Source organism: Coccomyxa subellipsoidea (assembly GCF_000258705.1).
Source record: "Coccomyxa subellipsoidea C-169, whole genome shotgun sequence".
NCBI classification, from domain to species: domain Eukaryota; kingdom Viridiplantae; phylum Chlorophyta; class Trebouxiophyceae; family Coccomyxaceae; genus Coccomyxa; species Coccomyxa subellipsoidea.
Window position 1 is genome coordinate 817196 of NW_005178039.1, and position 16933 is coordinate 834128.

General features: G+C 52.5%; 3 protein-coding genes across 3 annotated transcripts; 1 reads left to right on the plus strand and 2 right to left on the minus strand.

Annotated features, from left to right (window-relative positions):
* Nucleotides 1-225: 225 nt before the first annotated feature.
* On the minus strand, nucleotides 226-3517 carry COCSUDRAFT_13201 (DNA polymerase kappa; the record flags this gene model as incomplete). Its single annotated transcript, XM_005649595.1, has 10 exons — nucleotides 226-543; nucleotides 825-950; nucleotides 1366-1479; nucleotides 1735-1848; nucleotides 2018-2129; nucleotides 2367-2592; nucleotides 2736-2787; nucleotides 2890-3007; nucleotides 3108-3223; nucleotides 3329-3517. The coding sequence occupies 10 exons, from the start codon at nucleotides 3515-3517 to the stop codon at nucleotides 226-228; spliced, it is 1485 nt and encodes a 494-aa protein (XP_005649652.1).
* A 460-nt stretch (nucleotides 3518-3977) lies between these two features.
* Nucleotides 3978-10615, plus strand: COCSUDRAFT_61349 (DUF917-domain-containing protein; the record flags this gene model as incomplete). Its single annotated transcript, XM_005649596.1, has 17 exons — nucleotides 3978-3990; nucleotides 4682-4879; nucleotides 4992-5209; nucleotides 5432-5525; nucleotides 5670-5786; nucleotides 5915-6076; nucleotides 6445-6572; nucleotides 6753-6884; nucleotides 7141-7348; nucleotides 7739-7814; nucleotides 7967-8115; nucleotides 8417-8559; nucleotides 8834-8956; nucleotides 9242-9437; nucleotides 9765-9953; nucleotides 10259-10392; nucleotides 10580-10615. The coding sequence occupies 17 exons, from the start codon at nucleotides 3978-3980 to the stop codon at nucleotides 10613-10615; spliced, it is 2316 nt and encodes a 771-aa protein (XP_005649653.1).
* A 286-nt stretch (nucleotides 10616-10901) lies between these two features.
* On the minus strand, nucleotides 10902-16728 carry COCSUDRAFT_13602 (N-ethylmaleimide sensitive fusion protein; the record flags this gene model as incomplete). Its single annotated transcript, XM_005649597.1, has 14 exons — nucleotides 10902-11054; nucleotides 11563-11757; nucleotides 12265-12354; nucleotides 12609-12809; nucleotides 13171-13326; nucleotides 13780-13971; nucleotides 14331-14430; nucleotides 14679-14908; nucleotides 15199-15326; nucleotides 15463-15684; nucleotides 15875-16037; nucleotides 16190-16366; nucleotides 16458-16527; nucleotides 16646-16728. Coding segments are annotated over 14 exons (2160 nt in total), but the record flags the coding sequence as incomplete, so codon positions are not given.
* Between the last annotated feature and the right edge of the window lie 205 nt (nucleotides 16729-16933).

Genomic DNA, 16933 nt, shown 5'->3' on the forward strand with positions numbered 1-16933 from the left:
CTGCGCTTTGGCGGCGTTGTCGAGGCTGCGGCGCCGTCCGGCTTGAGGAAGGCTGACAGCGTCCGCTGGCCCGGCTCTGTGTTTGTCTCCAGGAAGCCAGACAGACGGATGCCCTGCAAGCACAATGCAACCACTGAGAAATGCAGGGGAGGACTACTAGGCTATAGGGCAGACTGAACCTGCTAAAGCCTCCCGAGATACATTAGATGCTACATGCATTTGTCTTCACCGAGAGCAATGTGCAATTTGCATGCAGATGTTGTGCAGGGAGGGGAGAAGGGGCCAGATTGCCCAGTTTTGCATGACGACTACTATGACAAGCAGCAGGTGACTCACCATGAGGCGGATGGTGATGGGCAGCTCGGCTCGCAGCAGCCGCAGGGCCTCGCGCAAGATGTCCTCGGAGGCGCTGATGTGGCGCGACAGCGTGGCGGCACGTGTGCGCACCTCGAAATTGGTCGTCTTGAGCTTCAGAGTGATCGTGCGCCCCTTCAGCCCCTCCCCTGTCACGTCCTCTGCCAGCTTCTCGGCCAGCTCCGCGCACTGCACAGGACACAGCACTTGCTCACCGTCACATGCACGTCTCATTTGTCCTGTCTGGGCTTCTCACGCAGTATATATGCCTCAGGCCAGTGACTCATTTCTGACATTCCATCATTGACCTCAGATGACCTGCATGCAGCTCTATATCTCAACTGAGTCCTGTTTGATTCCAAGACCCTGTGACTGGAAAAAAGGAGGCAGCAGTGCCTGCAGCGAGGTGCCATCCTCTTGATAATGCGCGCAGTAACTGTCAGTAACGAATCGCAAGGGATAGTGATCACCTTGGCCTCGAGGTCGGCGGGGGTGGAGAGAGCGGCAAAGGTGCGCTCGACGCTGATTCCCTTGCGGCCGACTGCGCCGTCCTCAACAGGGGCGCTGTGCTGTGTGCGGCCCACGCCCAGGCCCACCTGCCAGGTAGTATCAAGATGATTAATCAGGGGAGGGGTGTTACATAAATATAAGGGTGGGGCGTGTTATGAGCTGTCCCAATCTGGTGCAGATGAATGATTTCTCCTGATCTTTCTTTGTCAGTGAACAGCCAGGGACAACAATATATATGGCCTGATGGAAGGGGTACCACATTGAAAATCAGGGTACTGTATCTTCTGCAAACCCGCTTTGATGCAGGTGATGGGGTATCTCCCAATGTGTTTGTTCGTTCCTCTCGAGCGACACTCAACTGATAAGAGTAGGTCTGTAGACCATGCCAGGCATGTCTTTGCAACCGTGTCTTCCATGTCCTGGAGTAGCTGTAAACTCAAGCTGGGAAAGTGTGCAGTAACATTGATCTTCACCCATCAAGCCAAATGAGAAATCGCCCACCTCCATGAAGAAGTCTGCGGAGATGGGTGAGAACAGCGCAGCCAGCAGGCCGCGCTTGGCCAATAGGTCTGCGCACACCTCCACGCCCAGGGCCTTCAGCACCTGCTCCGACACCTGTTGGGGTGCCAAAGACGATTTGTGTTCAGACCATGCAGCAGCGTGGAGTCACATGTCGAAAAGCACTGTGCAAAGCTTAGTGCCCTGCAGATCTGCTCATACAAGGGAATGCATTCAAGATTGAGGATGTCCATTGGTGCATGCATGATGCATACAAGAATACGTACTGTGAGAAGCACTGATATGAAACACGTTGCACGCCAACCCAGCTCACATGATCCAAGCAAACTAAATTTTGAATGTACCACAGACCTTGCCAATGCCTGGGACCTTGCGGATGGGCAGCGGGTCCACAAAGCGGCTGATGGCGCTGTGCTCCCCAGGAATGGCATACTGCCCATCCGGCTTGCGCATGTCCGACGCCACCTGCACATTATTAGGTAATCATGACTACTCACATGTGGTCACATGTGTCATGCCAAGCTTCAAGTTGTCTTGGGCCCAGCTTCAAGTGAGGCCGCTTGAGCTTGAAGTGAGTCTCCATGGCTCGAAGTGACAGAAAATGCAAATATCGTCGGTGCACAGTGGGAGCCACCTTGGCCAGGAGACGGTTGGGGCCAATTCCACAGGAGCAGGTCAGCAGTGTCTCCTCTCGCACCCTCCGCCGAATTTCCTCTGCCACTGCTTCACCTGCGCCATGCTTACCACTTGTGAGGCGTGCAAAATCCAAAAGATTTAAGGGTCAGAGCTGCTACTGAGAGACCGACTTTTCTCTCAAAGATGCGATGTATGACTCGTTTGCGCTCCGCAGAGTCGTCTGGTTGGTGACAAGAGGCAACTCTGTACCCCGCTCCACAATTGCACACATGCTCTCTGATAGACGAGTGTGGCTGGATGGACACCAAAGCATCATTCTGTGCAGGCATTGGTATATTGCTTGGAACTTGCCTGTAGTTTCGTGGGCGCGGCAGTAGTCTGTGATATCGAGGTAGGCTTCATCGAGGCTCCCGGCCTCAAAGTCCGGGTCAAATAGGCAAAAGACTGCGCGGGAGGCCGCAGCAGCTTTTGTATACTTCTGGAAGTTGGGCTTCACAAAGAGCAGCTCGGGACACAGCCTCCGACCGATGAAGCCCGGCATTGCTGAGCGGACACCAAACTTCCTGGCGGCATCTGGGCATGACATATACTAGGACGTCAGAGAACAGCATGCTAAAAAGAAGATGTCCTTGTGTATTGCGCAGCAAGCAAATTCAAGCTTGAAATCACACTGAGTGTATCCGAGGCTCTTGTTCAAGCCGGGCTGGGGCTCTTACAATTTGCTGTGCAGATCATTCCAATGCCTCCCACCGCCATGGGCTTTCCTTTCTGCAAGATCGCAGGCAGTATGCTCAGTAAATACATCAGAATTCATGTTGACGCTTCCATACAGGATGCAAGGTGAACAGTGTAAACAAGGCCAACTCTCACCAGTGAAGGGTCATCTAGCTCTTCCACAGAGGCAAAAAATGCATCCATGTCCACGTGCACCCATGTTCTTGTGAGATCCATCTCTGCCTTGAGGTTAGCAAGCTTGGCATCCATTGCCCTGGTAACATAAAGACTCCCTCTGTTTAGTTTCTCCAGAGCACGATGACTTCTGTCCAGCATAGGGAACTCAGGGAGGGATCAACATGCGGAGAGCTTACTTGGTGTGCCCTGCGATCTTGGATGCACTGAGGATTTTGGCACGCTCCTGCATTTTCCTGATCCTCTCCTGAGTCTGGGCTTGCTTCCTCTCCTCGTTCTTGAAGTGGGCAGAGTCCTGAGCTCCGTCCAGGGCACCAGATCTCAGATCTGAGCAATAGGTGTCAGTTGTTCTGTAGTGCTTGTCGAGATCGTCAACTTGCAATCTGTTATCGGAGTTCACCTTGGACATTTCGTAGACAACGGCCTTGACTTTGTCCTTGTCCACACCAGCCATTCCGGCCTTGGCGTTTGTGAAGACTGCCCCTGACCATTGTTGCCAGTTTGCTGTGTCTTCACTTTTCTGCGCAGGCTCACCAGTGCTCGATGAGGGCCCGCCCTTGGGCACTTGCGGGTTGACTGTGTCAGCCATGCCCTCCTTGTGTCACTTCAAGAAGATCCACATGGACTAAGAGACATAAACTTGAATATTGATTTCTTAAATTTAAAGCTACTGGCAGCTACTTCCAAATCTGTATTGGTCAGAACAGGACATACGACTTTGCTGATCAATACTTTTCTATTGTATGAAGGAGCGTAAATCTAAAGCGTTGCATCATTCCGAATCAGAAAATCAAATAGTAAGTTCCTCAAATTGTTGAGCTTGTGCGCGTCCTCCAAAGCTCTGGCGTAGACAGCAGGTGCATCTCTCTGTGCCAGCTCATCGCAGCATGGGCAGCACGTCCAAGGAAATTGCAAGCAGTGGGGAAATTCCCCGCACCACGACAAATGCTCGATAAATTCATGCAGATCTCAACTCCATAGCTCTTAGCTCGTGATCAGCTGTCATGTGAGAACTGATGGTGCAAATTAAACTTCTATCACACGGATTCATGTCAGATGCCAGTAGGCATCATGATCAAGATCGGCAAGCAAACCATCCTTGTATCATGCATTTCATCGACCTGATCATCTTTTAGCTTGAGTAGGGCACGATGGTGTATAGGATAGGCATTGACGTTGGAGGGACAAACACAGATGCTGCAGTACTAGGGGCTCAAAACACTGTGATCGGATACGTCAAAGCCCCTACCTATCCAGATGTACTCAGCGGCATCAAAGAAGCTATCTCGATGGTTCTCTGTGCCACCAAAATCGGTGAAAACATCCCTGGCAAATTGGACGTCCCGCTCATGCATTTCGATATATTCCAACGCTTCCTGCGTCCTTGTACTGATCGATTGCATGGTAGTTGTGAAGGTTAAGTATACCCTTTGATGCACAGATCCGGGCAGCATCACGCTCTGCTCTCTGGGAACCACGCACTTCATCAATGCAGTGGTGAGGCGCAAGGGACTTGCCAGAGTCTCAGTCCTGCGTCTGTGTGGGCCGGCCACAGTTGCGCTGCCTCCATTCTGTGACCTTCCAGCAGACCTATGCGAGTCCGTCGGGTCCTCGTATCATCTGTTATCAGGTGCTGCCCATTCCACATGAAGCCCCCGTTGCCATGATGTAGGAGCCAGCGCAGGACAGTCTTGGGAGATGCCTCTTTTTCCAGTATCTTGAGGTGCTGATGGCTATAAATGGGGCCTTTCAGGCGGCTACGAGTATGATGGAGGGACTGAGATTAGCCCCATCGATGAGGCAGAGGTGCGCGCAGCTGTGCGGCAGGATCTTGACAGGGGCATCACCTCCTTTGTCGTCAGCGGCGTCTTCTCCCCAGTCAACAGCAGCCAGGAGACCAGGGTCAAGCAGATTTTGGAGGATGAGATCCATCAGGCATCTACCGAGGGTGGTAGCTCCTGCTCTGCCCCTTTCGCTGATCCTCCTTCATTACCTGTTGACATTGCTCTTCTTTCAAGATGAGTCATCCCAAAGTAGCTGTAGTGAGGAGTATATGAGTGCAGGGAAGCCCATACAAGCGCACATAACACTGAGTCATGAGGTGGCTCAGCTGGGGATACTGGAGCGTGAGAATGCAGCTATTCTGAATGCTGCGTTGCGTCCCCTGGCTGCGCAGCTCATTCCGGCCTTCCAGGAGGCCATGCAGGGCGCTGGCATTGGCGGCCGCCTGTTTCTCACCTCCAACGATGGCACCCTCATCTCAGCCGAAGCCGCCATGCAGGTGACGCATTGCATGCTACAAATCATGCTAGAAGGTGTTTTAAAGTAGCCTTGCATGCTATTAAAACATGCTGGAAGACATTCCAAGGAAGCATTGCATGCTACGAACACATGCTGGAAGGTATGTCAAGGTAAGTTGCAAAAACAGAGAAGCATGAAACAAGAATTGTGATGTGTATTGAAACAAGGGGTGTCTGAACTGTTCCACTTGTTGTGCACACAGGCGCCGATAGTGACTTTTCAGAGCGGTCCAGTCAACTCCCTGCGCGGGGCGGTTTTCTTGAGCGGCATGAAGGACGGCCTGGTCATCGACATAGGTACCTCTGACATGTCACCCCTGGACATCTCAGTGCATGACAGTTGCAGCATTCACTGCCTGGTACTTCGCTGGCCTGTGCTGTGGTTTTGCCTTACTGCATCTCCACATTTTGTAAGGTATAAGGTGGACGGGACTGTTGTAGGGGGCACAACTACCGATGTGGGAGTGCTCATCAATGGCCTGCCACGGCCGGCGGCAGCGACGGTGGACATTGCTGGCGTGCGCACAAACTTTGCGCTGCCAGACGTTCTGAGCATAGGTGTGATAAAGCCCATTCTTAAATATGCCGAGCTGGCCTCTGAGAAAGCAGCTTCTCCTCAGGACATATGAAGTTTCATGATGTGTATACATGCACCTTGTGAAAAGGTGGTGATTTGGTGTGAGCAGGCCTGGGAGGAGGCAGTCATGTGGAGTGGAGGAAGCAGAATGGCACTTGTGATGTGGGTCCCCAGAGTGTTGGGCACGAATTGACTAGCAAGGCCCTGGCTGCTGGGGGCAACGCTTGCACAGCCACCGACGTGGCTGTGCTGCTCCGCAAAATGGAGTTTGGTAATGCAGAGCTTGTCAAAGCAGGTGGCCAGCACTGTACATCTTATACATTAGGCACATGGGGTCTGCATAACTTTATTGCCAGGTGTGTGACTTTGAGGTAGCATGAACTTTTGTTTCCATTCGTGGGCTGTGGGAACAGTATTGGACAAGGAGCAAGCTTTGGAGGCCTGGGGTGTCATGCAGCAGAAGCTTGAAGATGTTTTAGATCAAATGAAGACGTCAAAAGGTGGGTCTCGCAATCTTCTCTGAATCATGATTGTGTGTTCCCTTCCGCATTGCCTTCCCCCGCACAAAGTGCCAGCGTGCTCTCTCTATTTTGCGGATACAAACTAGCAGGAAGCACCAAAATGGATTGCATGAGACAGGGGATGTGCCAGTGGTGGTGGTGGGGGGAGGAGCGGCCCTGTGCAATGACTCACTGGAGGGGGCTTCCTCAGTCATCCGACCGCCCTTCGCATCCGTTGCAAATGCAGTTGGAGCAGCAATCCCCCAGGTGCCGGGACACATGCACTGCTTTCTTTAAATCATTCTTTCCTCCGAGTGATATTCCATGTGCTCCGGGCAACCTATTCAGGGCATATGTCTCCTCCAGAGACAACAGGCAATTTTCCGACCGAATACGTTCAAAAAAGAGGGAAAGGGCAAAAAAGAGACCAGATCTCTTTTGCGGCAGGTGAGTGGCATGGTGGATGGGGTGTATGCATTGGGTGGTGGCGGAGAGCATCGGGCGCGAGTGCTGGCAGAGGCAGAGGCTGCAGCCAAGGCGCAGGCTGTCGCTGCAGGCGCCCACTCAGATACCTGTCAGGTGCGGCCCCACCAGAAAAGCTGACGTTTGATTTACGTGTGGGGCTTTTCTTGGTTTTGAGCACTGTGGGACCAAGGCACACCATATGATGAGGTGGTCCCGCTCCCTGGTAACAAAATAAAGCTTCGCTGCCAGTTTAAAATGGGAATGGGATCTGTCTTGACTAGCTTCAAGAAACGACAAATCATGTCGTTTCATGAGAATGATATTGATAATGGCTCTTTGCACGCTGATACGAAGAGTTTGTGCTGGGCAGACGGTGGTGAAGGATGAGATTCCATTGGCATACGTGCCGGGAGGGGTAGCAAGGGTACATATCAGGGTTGTGGGGGATCTAAAATACCTTGCGCACACCGCGGCAAGCATGTCTCCACCAGAGAGCCAGCCTGCAGTGGGATCTATGACTGATAAAGCAACCAAAGAGAGCATATCAGACAGGCAGGCCACCCATGCAGAAGCTTCAGGTGGTTCAAGTGGTGCAGCAGATGATACACCTCTGGAGACCGCGAGTCCATCAAAGCACAGTGACACCTGGGAACAGCAGGCCAGTTCACACATGCCTCTCCTTTCCTCCAATGTCACCCTGTCATTGCTCCAGGTCAAGGACAGCACATGCATGCGGACCTTGAATCGGTTTCCTCAGCCGTCTCTATCGCCCTAACATGTCTTATACAGTGTAAGTTATACTGACATGAAGTTGCTGCATGCAGCGTGATGAGAGTGGAGCCTGGATACTGAGCAGGCGAGACATAGATGCAATTTCCATTGGTGAGATTTCTGCAAATGCCCGCATGTGCGCCCATTTGCGAAAAACAAGATTTACTACCTGAAATCAACTTGCATTATGCGTGCAGGCTGCGGCATTCTTGGCACCGGCGGTGGAGGGAGCCCCTACATCAACCGACTAAAGGTCATGAGAGAGTTAGACAGGTGCGCAACCACCACAACAGTACCGACAGCAGCCATCACAGCCCACATCATGGCATCCGCAATAATGCATGGAGTCAAAGATCATTTCTGTGTTGTGCTCCTGATTTCTGTAAATATGGATGGCAACTCTAACGCAATGCATTGCGATGCAGAGGTGGAGTCATCCGAGTGATATCAGCAGACACAGTGCCTGATGAGGCAATGGTGGCGGAGGCCGGCGGCATGGGAGCGCCCACTGTGGGCTGTGAGAAACTGGATGCATTTGAATGCGAGGCTGCCCTAAGAGCCCACGCGGCAGCAGGTACACCAGAACTTCTAGAAGAAAGGCTTGACACCAGATGACTGCTCGCTCTGCCCAGGAGCAATGAATGGGCACCTGTTTCACAAGGCAATGAACCACATTGCCCTGGCTACGGACCTGCAGCATCTTCAACATTCAACTGTGGTGATATATGTGGAAATGAATTTATGTAAGGAAGATTGCATTGATGTGCCCAGTGATGCCAACAGCGGAGAGCTTGCTGGGAGAGACGCGAGGAAGAAACAAGGTCGAGCATGGCTAGGTGGCATATCTTGAAAAATGCCATTCTGTTGTGGAGCAGATCCGCTCAAGCGGCCGCTGCATGCGGTGATGAGCTGCGAGATCGGCGGAGGGAACGGCCTGGAGCCCCTGGCCATCGGCGCGCGCATGGGCTCGCCCATCGTGGATGCAGGCTTCATGGGACGCGCCTTCCCTGAAGTCCAGGTCCAACTTCATTTCCTGCATGCTGCATGATGTTTGCCTTCCTCCCATGAGGAGTGCGAGCAGCTACATTTGCTTGCCAGATAGTGATCTGTCTGGTGCACAAGGCATGCTGTTGAGAGGATAAGTGCTTTTGTCCCTGCTGCCACCAACAAGAAAGGGCATGCAAGTCTGTGACCCCGATTGTCTCATTGATTCAATGCCCTGTTTCACGCATGTGTGAACCACGATCACTGGTCTTTTGATGCCTCTATTTCTTTGTTGGGATGCGGTGCAGATGATGACAAGTGCCATCTACGGGCACAGCCTGACGCCGGCAGCGCTGGCGGACGAGAAGGGGAACGTTGTTGTGGTGCAGCATTGCGCATCTCCCCAATGGCTGGAGCGCCTCCTGCGGCCTGTGAGTCTGCCTTGTCTGCTCACTATGACTGCAGCACGGTTGCAACACCTGGAAAGAAAGCCTCCTACCTTGTGCCTTCCTAGCATTAGCTGGAGAAGCTGTGCATATGTGCATGCATAGCCCCATGGTACCCAGGGATATCCTGCACCATCAAATTATTAATGGTGCGCGTTACTACCAAAAAATTGTTTCTCATCTCAATTGGCTGGGTTCCAGGAAAGCAGCCTTCGAAAAAGCAGCCTTTTGAAAGAGTGGAGATAATTTCATGCAAGTGGGCGGCTGCAGGTGTGCACGGCAATGGGGTGCGCGGCGGGGCTCTCCACGGCGCCGCTTACGGGCCGAGAGCTGCGCCGCGTGGCCGTAAAGGGGACCGTAAGCCTGGCCTGGCGCCTCGGCCGGGCCGTCATTGGCGCGCGCGATGCAAAAGCCGACGCCGTCCGCGCGGCCGCAGCCGAAGGCGGCGGCAATGTGCTGTTCACTGGTGAGCCAATTACCTGATGCCATGCTAGCTCCCCTTGTTCAGTTGCTTCTGGCTCTTTTGGGTTTTGAAACTGGCTATTTGGCTGTTCTTTGGTGGAGATGGTGCCAGCATTGGCCTATACTTGGAAGAGTTTAAGGGAAACCTGTTGTAATGGACCTATGTCCAACGTGGTCTGGAGGCACATGTACAATAGTAATATTGCATCTACTTTTGAGGTTCAAGGTAAATCAGAGCCACTGCTCGCCTGCAGGCCTGTGGGAAGCTGCGGGGTAGAAAGCATATCTTGGAGGGTCTGCTTGAGGAGAAAGAAGTGTGTTGGTATGGCAGGCAAGATCACAGATGTGGAGAGGGCCACGTCGGAGGGGTTTGCGAGGGGGCATTTCAGCGTCGAGGACCTGCAAGACAACCGGGGGCAGCTCATGACTATCCAGTTCCAGAATGAGAACCTGGTTGCACACGTGAATGGGCGCCTGGTGCTCAGTGTGCCTGACCTAATCTGCTGCCTCGCCACTGACGGTGCACGCACTGCCTTCTGTCTGAGGGCGTTACAGAACAACATGCAGTTTTCACGCTTATGGGTCCTTAGCGCTGCTTATAAGTACATTCTCACCCTCATTCCAAGGAGAGGGATGGCACTGCCATAGTGCTCTGCATTGCAACCTACTCAGTGAACTCTGCATGTGATTGTCAAAGCTGTCTGATGCCACTTTGCTGTCGCAGGGGCTTCTAATCACTACTGCTAGTGTTCAGAACCCCCTCAATGTCAGATCGTGGTGGATGTTTTGACAGATTGTTGATGGGATGCTTTGGCATTGTGGCAGGGGGACAGGCACTGCAGACGGAGGATCTGCGCTATGGGCTGAGGGTGTCGATTGTGGGGCTGCCAGCACATCCCCTCCTGCGCACGCCAGAGGCCTTGGAAGTGGTGGGCCCTGCCGCGTTTGGATATGACAATGTGCAGTACTGTCCTTTGAATGGAAATCACCAGGCTATACGTACACCACAGCAGTGACTGGCAAGGGATCATCCCGTGAGTGTTGCGTGTTACTTTGTCAAATAATTTGTATGAGCAAGAAGTCGATTCTGAATTGTTTTCCTATCACATGATGCCTTGCCTGCTTGTAATTAATGTTCCTGTGTAGTTGCATGCAACTGCCCACAAGTGCAGCGTGAACTAATACTTATCGGTAATCTTGGTAATTTATCACAAATTTTAGAACCTCAATCATTGATTATTTACACTGGACCTTGACACTCAATTCAACTGGCGTTCCTAGCTTATGTCCCATCAAAAGACTACTCCGAGAGGCGGATTATTCTGAAATTTCTTTAAATATAAAACTTTAAAGATAGTATGTGTGCATGCGTTACGGTGACTCATTTGTTCAATGTATCACGGCTTCCCAAAAATCCGCCGTTCCTTCCTGCAAACATCCTGCAACAGACCTGCGCTGGAAAGCAGGCTCAAGAGAGCGACAGGTCTGTGAGCACTTGGGACCATCTCTGCACGGGTATGTACTGCCCATCCGTTACTCCCTGCCGTGCCAAGTCCACCAGAAGCAGCAGCCGCTTCATGGGCACCTCTGCATCTGCCAGGCACGCCACAGCAGCCTCCAACTGCACCCAGCAGAGAGTTTGCTTCAGCAAAGCATGCAAGCAAACAGTAATGCAAAGACACAGTGGGAGGTGCTGTCAAAGTGATGATGATTTCCAAGAAATAGTAATCAGTCCAGCGAGGCAGATTGATAAAGTCCCTGACAAATGCGCCCAACTTGGAAGCTGCTGCTGCAAGGCTTCTTGGTGCATTGCATTACCCATTGTTGTAAGAATGACCATGCCTAACTTCTCATTCCAGTGCAGGCATTTCTTGCCCTGTTGCGTTTGGCAGAGATCAGCAAGATCAGCAACAACTGGCAACAATCAGGCACCAAGGAAGCACGGCAAAAGCGGCACATGCGAAACCTTCAATCTCGCCACCTCAGCCACGGCCACCATTCTCAGCTGTCACAGATGATGCACTCATCGCCGTGCATGCAGCTCCCGTCGTGATGGTTTCTCTGGAGATCAACTCCAAGCAGCGGCAGACTCAGCATCCAAAGAAGCCAAGGAGAGAAAAGAAGCGCACATCTTGGGGAGCGAAGGCCTGCAGCGCGGCGAGCACGGCGCGGATGTCGGCCTCGCGCAGGGCGGGGACGTTGAGGCAGATGTTGCAGGTGGCCGCGATGCCCATGTCCTCCATGACCGCCGGCGCGGATGTTGTGCCCACGACCAGCAGCCGCCGGCCCTTGGGCGGCTGCTTCTTCAGCAGCACCAACAGCGTCTGCGCATGCCAGGGCAGGCATTTAGCTGACATTTCAAAAGGCATGACTCGTCAGGCTCCGCGTATTTACACCTGGTCTCCGCTGAAAGCTGTGTGGTGACGCATCTTGGCCTTCAGCGAGGGCTGCATGCAGCGATGGTTGTGACAGAAATAAAGGGGCGGTAGAGCTCGCACAATTAAGAATCAGGGGACAGCATAGAGCTTGATATTGACGACCAGCAATTCAAACGGAGGCTGAGCTTCGTTCGTGTTGTGCAGAAAATTCAGATTCTCTTGTGTGCACAAAAGTGATGTGTGGCGAGTTGGTACACATGGGAACAGCAAGAGCCCCCAAGCCTGCTTGTTTACCCCCTATGGTGCTGTGCTCATGATGTGCTGGAAGGTGCTGCCACAGGTGCGCCATAGCATCTCTACAGGTTCAAATTCACAAAAAAAGGTTCACAAGTCAGCGCTGAAGATCAGCGCCCCAAATAGAAATCTTGGCTATAGCGGTGGATCGAGGCGCACCTGCAGGATTGCGTTGGAGAAGCGCGGCCCGATGGCCACGTACTCCAGCAGACGCTCTATGTCGTCCAGCACTATCATCGACATGGACGACTGCACACACCAACACAAGTTCTTACTATCAGGCAATTCCCTCTTTTCTTGAGTTATACCAGGATATTATTTAGTGGCTCTTTGTAGCCCCCTTAATCACGGCAGCTACTCTCATGCCCAAGCACGTGTCAGTATTTAATCAAATGTCCCTTGATGAGAATGACTGATGTGACATGACATGCAAAATTTGAATTCAAACCCAGCCACTGCAAATTGAGGGGAAAATAAAATTCAAATTCAAGCAAAGCGCGCACCCGGTAGGCGTCGTCGAAGACCTTGGCGATGCGCTGGGCCTTGCCGGCCTCGGAGTAGCCGACCATTGAGTCGCTGCTGATGACCTTGACAAAGGGATACTCACTCTCCAGGCCGAGGGTGGCCGCCAGCGCCGTCTTGCCGCTGCCCAGAGGGCCCTCCAGCAGACACGTCAGTAGCGGCGTCTGCTCGCTGCTCCGCACCTGCACAGCTCACCAATTCTTCAATGCACCAGACATACAGATTCCTAGCATGCAAACAATGCTCGGCAGCAAAAGGTGCCCCTGCAGCTCCTGCAGCCACGAGCAGTTTGACTCAAGTTCACCGCTCGCAAAATGATCAACATGACTGCTCCTGCGGGGGTGTGAGATCCTTGCACATTCACATGGCATGGTTCTGCTGCCCGGTGGTACGCTTGTCCAATGCTGGAAGCTCTGGGCAGATGGATAAAGAAGAGGTGAACTTCTCTAAGCTTCACTGCTTTGATTGATAAGGAATGGTCTGAGCCACACTGCAACCAGTGAATCTGCGTGATACTGTTGGAGATAAGTAGGAAGACCGCACCTGTTCGACGAGGGTGCGGCAGGTGGCGAGGAGGTGGCGGAAGGTCTCGCTGTACTCGATGACGCCGTTCAGCCGGTACTCCTCCAGCGCCTCTGTCACCGCCCCAAACGCCGGCTTCACCTCCGCTAGTGCAGCCTCAAAGTCCTCCATCGACACCTGCGCGCATTGCCATTAGTAAGAGATCCAGACTCACTGTGAACTCCCCCGCCACACCTGACATCCAAGCCAGGAGCAGCCATTTGTCTTCCGTAGGCCATTGTGCAAAGTGGTCAGCATGCGTGATGTCACAGCTGACAGGGGCCTGGCACAGCAACAAGCAACAATGTCGATTGTGAAGTCCATAGACCATCCTACAAAGACTGTCCGGATCTAAGGTTCCAATTGGTGCCCTCCTGAATTTTTATGCAATTACAACGGCAGTGTGCAGCAGATTGTACTGCATGACAACCCAGCAGGAAGAGTGGGAGGCCAGATCTGATCAACCTGTAGTATGGTTTGTGGACGTGGTCGAAGCAAGCCAACATTGACTGGCTAGATTAAACAAAGAAGCCAGTCCTAAGGTGGCGGCTAGATTACTGGGGCAAGGAAGGACACCAGTATCTTTCACACCTTGAGGTTCTCGTCATCGATGGGCTTGAAGAGGTCCGTGAAGTCGACTTGTCTGTTGAGCGCAAAGGAGGTGGCGCTCTTGACCAGGCCCTCGATCTCTGCGCCGCTGAAGTTCTTGCAGCGCTGCGCTAGGTCCCACAAGTCCACGTCCTTGCCCAGGAACGAGTTGGCCTCCATCTTCCCTGTGTGGATCTGCACCACCAAAATGGCACCCTCATGCTCCCAGTATCACCCCACGACAAAGCAGAATGCAGCGAACAGGATGCGTGTCTCAGCTGGGACAGCATTGAGATATTCACTGGTGCCAACCTGCAACCTGCACCCATATTGGTGCTGGACACAGCAGGCCTGTTGAAGTCTCTCTCCTGACAAATTGTGCAGAGTGCACTCCTGATATTTTTTGTTCTATTTCTTGAACCTAGACCTCTGCGCAACGGTACCCAGGTCGGTCTGCATGGTCAGGAGGAGAGTTGTGACGAGGTACAACAAAGAAGATGGCAGCAAGTGTATTGTCAGCACCAGCTGGGTGCATGCATGCGGGGCGGACAGACCTTGAGAATTTGGAGCCTGCCCTTGTCATCCGGCAGCCCAATTTCCACCTGTACCTCCAGCCTCCCCGGCCGCAGCAGCGCCTCATCCAACATGTCCTTCCTGCACGCCACCAAATTCGAGCTTCAACAAGAATTTGCAACACCCTCGCAAACCTTGATTACCGCCACAGAAATAATAGCACGCTCTTTCAGTCTCAAGCCATTGCCAGCCAATTGCCACATCGAGATAGCCCATAATGAGCAGCATTGAATGCTTGGGGATTGTGGCCCTGAGCTGACGTCTGTCACGTTTGCAAGCACAGCCGAATGTAAAGCAACAATGAAATGACATGCATGCAAGAGGGTGACATGTATTCTGCAAGGGCACGGCCGCGCCTGTTGGTCATTCCGATGAGGAGGATGTTGTTGAGGGCGTCCACGCCGTCGATCTTGGTCAGCAGCTGGTTGACGACAGTGTCATGCACGCCGGAGCTGCTCTGCACGCTGCCTCGCTGCTTGCAGATGGCATCGATTTCGTCAAAGATGATCACATGCAGCTCTGACGCATCCCCCTTGGCCGCCTGCTCCGCCTCTGCATCCTACAAGGAACGGCACAAAGATGATGAAAACTGCACCCATTTGCACAATGAACCCACTGTTCCTTGAATAGTGTCAGACAGGGCATGCCATCGATGCAAACTTGCTGGCGGCTGCATACCTGGTAGCCACATCTTACAGCAATGATCAATGAAGAATGCATGCCCCACATTTGCTGCACATTGCACAAGGTATGCTTTCCATTAAAGGCCCGTCATGCACACATCAGCCTATGTAGGCCATTGTGATGTTCTATCAGGCACGCATCGATCAGTTGTGAAAGGCTGCTGACCTTAAACAAGTTCCTGACGTTCTCCTCTGAGGCGCCGACATACTTATTGAGGATCTCTGGCCCGTTCACCACCTTGGGCTCCTTCCCATTTAGCATCTTTCCAATCTGCCGGGCAATCAGCGTCTTTCCTGCACACCAAGCAAGCCCCAGCCAGTTACCGCGCATGCAGATACAATTCTCCATCGATACAGTTCTCTTTCTCAACAAGGCAACCAATATAGGCCAATATGGGCGTAGGTATTACAATATACACCATGCAGTCACCTGTTCCCGGGGGTCCGAATAGAAGCACGCCCTTGACATGGCGGATGCCCAGCCTCTCAACAACAGAGGGAGGGAACACGCGCGATGCAAAGGCTCGCCGGAAGATCTGCTCAAACTGGTCGTCCAGGCCGCCGATGCCCAGCTTCTCAAAGTTGAACTCCTTGGCCTTGAACAGCTGTGGCGCCGCAACATTCCTCTGCCCCACGATTGTGAGATTGGTACCTGTACCATCGCCAGCATGCAGTAGAGTTCTCAGTATCCCCTACATGAAATCTTCGATACATTAGCCGCATGAGATAGCATCGGACAGCCCCTTGTGATTGGATGTGGTCAAAATCAAAAGGCATGCATATCATCAGGAGGGGAATGGCATGTAGCAATGGCAGGCATCAGAATTGCGACCAGGATATACCTGATGCGGGAATGTAGACGCAGGCAGATGAGTCAGTCAGGATGCCCCGCTGCTCTGAGACCTGCTCCCCAGTAGAATCATCCAGCACTAGGATGTTGGAGGCCTCCAATCTGTATGTGAATCCCTGATACTCAAAAGTGAGCTTCTGACCCACTGCCAAGACCTGCATTCAGAGACCACCGCATTGAGAAATTCACCAGGACGTGAGGTACGGACGCTTTGGAGAAACATGGAGTCATATGTCACCGGATATTGCTACAAGCGTATCTGTACGCATGCATGAGAGAGTTTCAACATGGTAGGCTCCCATGTCACCTGGCCCCTGAAGCGCGTGATGAAGTGGTTTGTGATCTCGGCAGCATGCAGCTCCTCAGGAGGCCTGCCTTTGGTGACTGCCCCGATCTCGGCTGTCAACAGGGTGACTTCAAACCTACTCCGTGGCAGCTGGAACACTCTTGCGCCAATAGCTTCGCCAGTTGACACCTTCGCGGCCTGCAACACTCAAGAGAGTCAAAATGCTTGCCACCTGAACAGTGTGTCCAAGCTCATGTACAGCGCCACCCACTGGCGAGCAGGCACTCACCATCCTCTGATTTCCATTCAGGGCAATGCTTCCCCGCTGCACTGAAGGATCTGGCTTGGTCGTGAAGACACTGCAATGCAGTTGCAGCAGAACGTCAGGACAAGCACAGTTCTGGCTGACTTGCAGACAGTTGACACACAAAAAAGTGCATCATGGTAGCAGAAGAAGAAGTATACGATTCAGCTTACTATTTGTTGATCTCCACATAAGGACACCGAGCAACTTCGTCCTCAGGAGAGACGAAGGCAAGATTCGTCTTGGCAAGGTCCTGCAGGAAATATAGTAAATCACAGGTTGTAAAAACGAGGTTTGTTTCAATCGGCCCAAAGCTAAGAGAGTAAGCACGATATTAGTCGGTTTTGCTATCATGTCTGCAGTGACAACGTGCAGGAGAGGAGAAAAGTCCTCCCCAAAATAGAGATAGAAATGGTGATTGTCACTTGCCTGACTGGGACAATTCACTACAGTAAGCGGGA